This window comes from Nestor notabilis, unplaced genomic scaffold, assembly GCF_000696875.1.
Source record: "Nestor notabilis isolate BGI_N333 unplaced genomic scaffold, ASM69687v1 scaffold26237, whole genome shotgun sequence".
NCBI lineage: Eukaryota > Metazoa > Chordata > Aves > Psittaciformes > Psittacidae > Nestor > Nestor notabilis.
In genome coordinates, this window is record NW_009938194.1 from 27092 (window position 1) to 32739 (window position 5648).

The 5648-nt window shown below is 51.0% G+C and overlaps 1 protein-coding gene across 1 annotated transcript; it reads right to left on the reverse strand.

Moving 5' to 3' along the window:
• Positions 1-3857: 3857 nt before the first annotated feature.
• Positions 3858-5065, reverse strand: MGLL (monoglyceride lipase; the record flags this gene model as incomplete). The annotated part of the gene is made up of 2 exons (XM_010019214.1): positions 3858-3983; positions 4856-5065. Coding segments are annotated over 2 exons (336 nt in total), but the record flags the coding sequence as incomplete, so codon positions are not given.
• Positions 5066-5648: the final 583 nt, after the last annotated feature.

Genomic DNA, 5648 nt, shown 5'->3' on the forward strand with positions numbered 1-5648 from the left:
TTGTGGGGCAGGGCCGCGGCCTCGACCCCCCCCAGCCACTGCAGCAAACCCACTCCCAGCCCTTTCTGCAGTCACATTGGGTGCAAAAGGTAGGATTTAATCTGCTGCTGCTCCTGGGCATTGTGCAGATGCTTCCTGTGTGACCTGGGGACACTTCAAGACCAACATCATGTTCAGTGGGCTTATAAAAGCATGGGAACCAGGTCTCGATGCAGGCTGAGCTCTCCTGGTGCTCCAGCTCTGACTGTTTGGAGGGGGAAGCACTTGGGCCAGGGAAGGGGGTTTTGTTTCCTCTTCTATTTGTTTTTAAAGTTTGCTATATAATTATATATATAATCAGCTATAGCTCATGTGTTTTTAAAGTCAGCTGTAATTTCAAAAAGCAAAGCAAGCCTCTGTTCAGAAAACATAACTTTATTATTAGTTGCAATATACATTGTATTCCTTTAAGAATCCTAAACTTGTATATGTTTTTTTTCCCATTGAAAATACATGTGTATGTATATATGTTTTTATATATGTATATATATATAAATGTAATTTATTGAACTGGAACACGATGGGACAAGAGAGACAAGCTCAGAAATCACTTGGCAAAGTAAATGCCACCTCCATGGGTCTGTGCTGGCAGTGTGCTAAGGTGAGTGGTATAAAAAGAACAGGCTAAATAGAAAGAGTGACTGGTTTGGGCAGTGGGGAAGGGTCCCAGTGCTACAGAGGTGATATGTACAGTAGTTACACGTTGCTATTGCTCAGTCGTGTGTGCCACCTCTTCTCAAAGGCAGGCGGGGCCCTGCACAGCATCATTCGTAAGGCCGGCTGTGCTCCCTGCAGATGGTCCCTGCCCTTGGAACAGTGAGCACAGTTCCCTCGGCAGCAGCTCTGCTCTGTGCTAATCTGGTCAGAGGAGGAAGAACCCCTCCGGGGCATGGGGAAACCAAAGAGGTCAATATAAAGTGGCTTATAGGCAGGGGAAGGGGTCAGCAACAGCAGTGAGAGCTACCTCTGGGTAGGTTTCCCTGTGCTAACGTCCTCAGAAGGTAACTCTTCAGCTGAGGACGGCAATAGCCGCTGCTGTGCCACGGCTTGGGGCTTATTTGGGCTTTTCTTTGCTTTTTCTTTCAGCTTTTTGCTTGTTAACCTGGTTTCCAAACAGCTTCCCCCGGCCACACGCCATGGCTGAGCTCAGCTGGACAGAGGGACAAGTCTTCCCCACATCAATCGAATCAGTTTCCTTCTATTTCTCTTGAATGTCTCTGAGCTGCGGATGTTTCCTGGGTGAAAGGACACGTTTTAGCAAAGGCACTGACCACCGGCTTCCCTCTGCCTGAAGCCAGGTTGGAGGGAGCAGACGAGCTCTGACCTTCCTGCTGGAGGGTCGCTTCCCTCCCCCCTACAAAGTGCTTGTCAGCTTGAAGGGATGTGGAGAATGTGGGCATTGATTTACTCCTCCTGACTTCCTCTGTAAAAGTGCTTTCAGGAATCCCATCCTCATCTTGCTGCTACCCCCGCAGCGTCTGTCACCGCTGGATCACGCCTACTTGGTTCCCTTTCCAGCTGAAGGAGCAGGTGAGGTTTATCACCACTACAGTGTTCCCCTTCCTGCCATCTTTCCCCAGCAGCATCTGGCAAGGAGGGATCTTGCCCAGGGAAAAGAAGGTGCAACACGCCAGGCTGCTGGAGGATGCAGAGCAGGGGACCTGCATCACCTCCTGCCCAGAGCAAGTGTCACCAGTGGCTAGTAGGGGTTGGTGAGAGCAGCTGATTGCACTGGAATCATATTTGAATCAAAAGCTGGTGTTTCTGGGGGAATTACAGCTCATTTCTCTCTTTAGAGACAAGAAAATACAAGTGGGAAAGCGCCTGGATCAACCTGTAAAAGAACTTTCCTGTCATGGTGCCCCTTAGGGCAATTCCAAGGACTTAACCTGCATCCACACATTCTTCATCCATCCACACTGCTGGGACCGAGCCCTGATTCTGACTGTTATTGCACAGAGGTCCCTTTCCTGACTCTACCCAGATCTGGTCTCAAAGGGATAAAAGGTGGGTGATGCCCTGTGACTGTTTCAGGTGGGATCCAGCCCCGGGGATGCAGCTTGGGAGATGCTGATGGATCCAGGCTGCCAGGGAAGGCAACAAGGGGCTGGTTTGTCACTGGGGAGATGCCCCACTCTCATAGTGCAACAGTCGCAGGCATTTTCTTTTTGCAGAATTGGAGGGAGAGGCCCAGGTTAAACCCCTTCCCTTTGGCTAGTGATGACAAGTGTATTCATAGTCAGGGCCATCACCCTGGACAAACTGACCCACATGGCCACGCTGTGATTGCTGCACAGCTTTTGCTGTATCAGTACGATGCCTCTGCTCCATAAAGAGTCCAAAGCCTTTCCTTTCACCCTGCTGTGACCACAGACCCAGGCAGCTCTAGGATTTGGCTTCTCTGCACTCCTGGACCAGTCCACAAGCTCCTCTATGGCAGCTCATACACCAGTGTCCCCAGATACCCCCAGTGCAGCAAGGCAGATGTTGGATGGATGGTCGCACCCTATGCTCTGCCTCCAGCTCCCCACCTTGCCTGAAGGGGTGAGCTCAGCCCCTCTGCTCAGTGATCTGCCCCAGAGGGGGTTGTGCTGCTCAGGAGGAGATGGTGATGAGCTTGGATGGGATCTCTGCTCCTGCTGTGGAGCTCCTGCTAAATCGGTGGACCATGAGGACACCCACTGCTAATCCCTACCCACCAGATGCTCTGCACTTCTCTCCAGCATTATTTTCAGGACATTTTCCAACTGATGAAGGAAAACAACAGATTATGACTGTAAAGTTATGGTGAAAGAATTGCATCCTGGTAGGACAACATTATTCCTTGCCAAGAGAAAGAACAATTAACTCCTTCTTTAGACTCTCCTCTCATTCCTTCCCAGCTCTATATACATCATATATTATATTACTCTATTCTCTTATAACTTTGACTTTGCTCTTTCAGGTTCAGTAGCGCAAGTGATTAATTCCAAAAGAAAAGAAGAAGGGGAAAAAATAAGGGAGAAAAAGCAGCCCCACGAAATATTTACAGAATAGTTCATTGTGCAGAGGAGACGAGGTTTGGCATGGGGAACAGCCTGGGTTCTCAGTGTGCCAAGTGGGGTTGATCCCACATTCCTCCTCTCCGCCCTGGGATCCTGCTCTTATAATTAAAACTAAAGAGCTTTCAACACCTTTCCCCAGTGCAAACTCGCAGAGGGACGTGCAGGGCAGTGGGGAGGCTGCCTTTGGGCTCCCCCTGGCCTGGGCTCCTGGTAAAGGCAGCATCCAAAGGGATCTAACCTTGGAAAGCAGCCTTTCACCCTTGGGGAGCCATTGGCTCCACCTCAGCCTCTCCTCGTGACCCAGCACCTTGGGTGCTGCTCTCCTCTCAAGGACCATGGCTTTTAAGGTACTGGATGGTGGGGATGGGGAAGGGACTGTATGCACCTGTAATCAAACCATGAAGTGGAAGATAGTGACTTCTTTAACATACCAAAAGTTATTGCAGTATAAATACACCCCTGTCACCCAGCGAAAGCAGAGAAGGGGAAGTGGTGGGGGAAGGTTGGTGAGTGAGGAGCATGTCAGTGAAGACACCCAACCTGGGAAGCTCCGAGGGCTGCTCCCACAGCATCCGCTCCCCTCCAGATTAGGGCCACAGCCATTTACATCAGCAAATGATGCTCCACCCTGTGCCTCTCCCCCCACCCTCCCTTAGCTGTGCGTGATAAAACATCCCAGAGTCCCTCCAATGTAGGTCTTCTGCAGAGAGACTTCTATTAAGGAAAGCATCTACTCCCAGAAAACCCCAGTGAGAGCTGCAAACCCAACTGCTCTTAAGCCTGGCTGGCTTCCCCAGCGGCCGACACCTTCTGGCCGATCCATGTCAGTATTTCTGTGAAGACAGAGGTAGAGACCTCGGGCAGCTCTTTGTGGAGGGCATGGTAGGCTTCCTCATAGACCTGCAAGCAGGGAGAGAGTGGAGGTTAGCACAGGCATGAACAAACCAGCCTCGGGTCCTCTCTCATCAGCACCCACAGGTCCAGCACTTCCTGCCCACATCTCGTCAGGGTTTTCTCCCAGTTGGGGCAGGTTATGGAATCAAGAGATGCTGCTGGTGGTGCTGGCCCTCCACAAGCACGAAAGCATTAGCATTGCAGCTCAACATCTGTGCGTTACCCAGCACCCTGCTGCCCATTAGCTGCCTGTCCCAGCCCCATCTATTTCTTGCTTCTTATCCCACTAAGGAGGAGGGAATACTTATCATGCCCTTGGATTTAAAGGACAATGGGGGATGTTCCCATCATGCCTTGTGTGATTTTACTCTTTTCATGTCCAGACTGTCCAGTTATTTTCCCAATGACAAAAGCTTTCCCCTCATCTCCCTGTCTCTCTTTCAGGCTCATTCATGTGCTAACAATTGGCTAATCAGCTGTGGCTCTCTTGAGCAGATGTGAAGTGCCTTTTGTTGTGCTGGCTTTGGGAGGGCCCCTGTACCTTTCCGCGCTGGAGCACAAGGTAAGGTTGGTGCTCACGCAGTTAGCATTGTTCAGAAGAGCTTTTGAGGTCAGCACTTTACCTGCCTATGAGCTTGGCTCTATTTGTACACCAAGATGCCTCATGTCCAAGGCACAGAGCCACTGCTGGGTCAGGTCTTGGGATCACAAAGCCCACAGCCTGGCTGTGGCTGCTGGAAGGTGCCCAGGGAGGGCTGCATTTGGGCTCACCAGTGCATCAGCCCTGCTTTGCCTCCATGCTCCCTGCCCCTCAGTGTCATGAGGCTCAGGCCAACACTGACATGACAGTACCCTAAACCCCAAGAAATCCAGTTGACCTTGAGCGTTTTGTCCTGACTTTGCACTGTTTCCATCAGGAAATAGGACCCTTTGATGTCGCAGAGCTTGAAGCCGTGTAGCACCAGGATGGGCAACGTCAGCTTGGGCAGAGCTCGCTCAATTCTGGCAATGGCATTCATCAGCTGGATGACGAAGGACACCTTCATGCCACCGTGGTAGACCAAGGGATCAGATGTGTAGGACTCTATCTGGCAGGGAGAAAAAGGTAAGTTGAGGCTAGCAATACTTCATGCAGAGAAGGCAAAGCCTGGTGGTGAGGAGGCTCTTCCCTGCACTTGGACAGGCATTTCCTGCTCTGTCAGGACATCCTGCCACCAGAGGAAAGGTTGAGGTCTTACTGAGGCTACCCAGAACTGCTCACACAACCTTGCTTCCTCCTTGCTATGTGTTTCTCTCTTCCATCAGTGGAAAATATTCAAGCCAAAACCCTTTCTGCAGGCAAACAACCAATGTCAGACATAAACTGTTCCCATGGGGGCACCTGCTATGTCCTTCTGTCACTCAAACATGACATCTCTTCTGCAGAGCGCTCTTCAGACTCTGTTACTTGATAAGCTGATGTTCTCCAGGTCCTCATCCTCTCTGCTGAGGGCTCGGATGTTCTTTTACCTGCCCTCTCTGGGGCCCAAGACTGGGACTACACCTACAGACAACTGACACATCTGACTGCACAGGACTCTTGTGCCGAGGGGTCCGCTCCGGGTACCAAGGTAGGAGATGATGGAATTAGGTGGTGGGCACTAAAAGCAGCCCCCAGGCGGCTCACCCGTC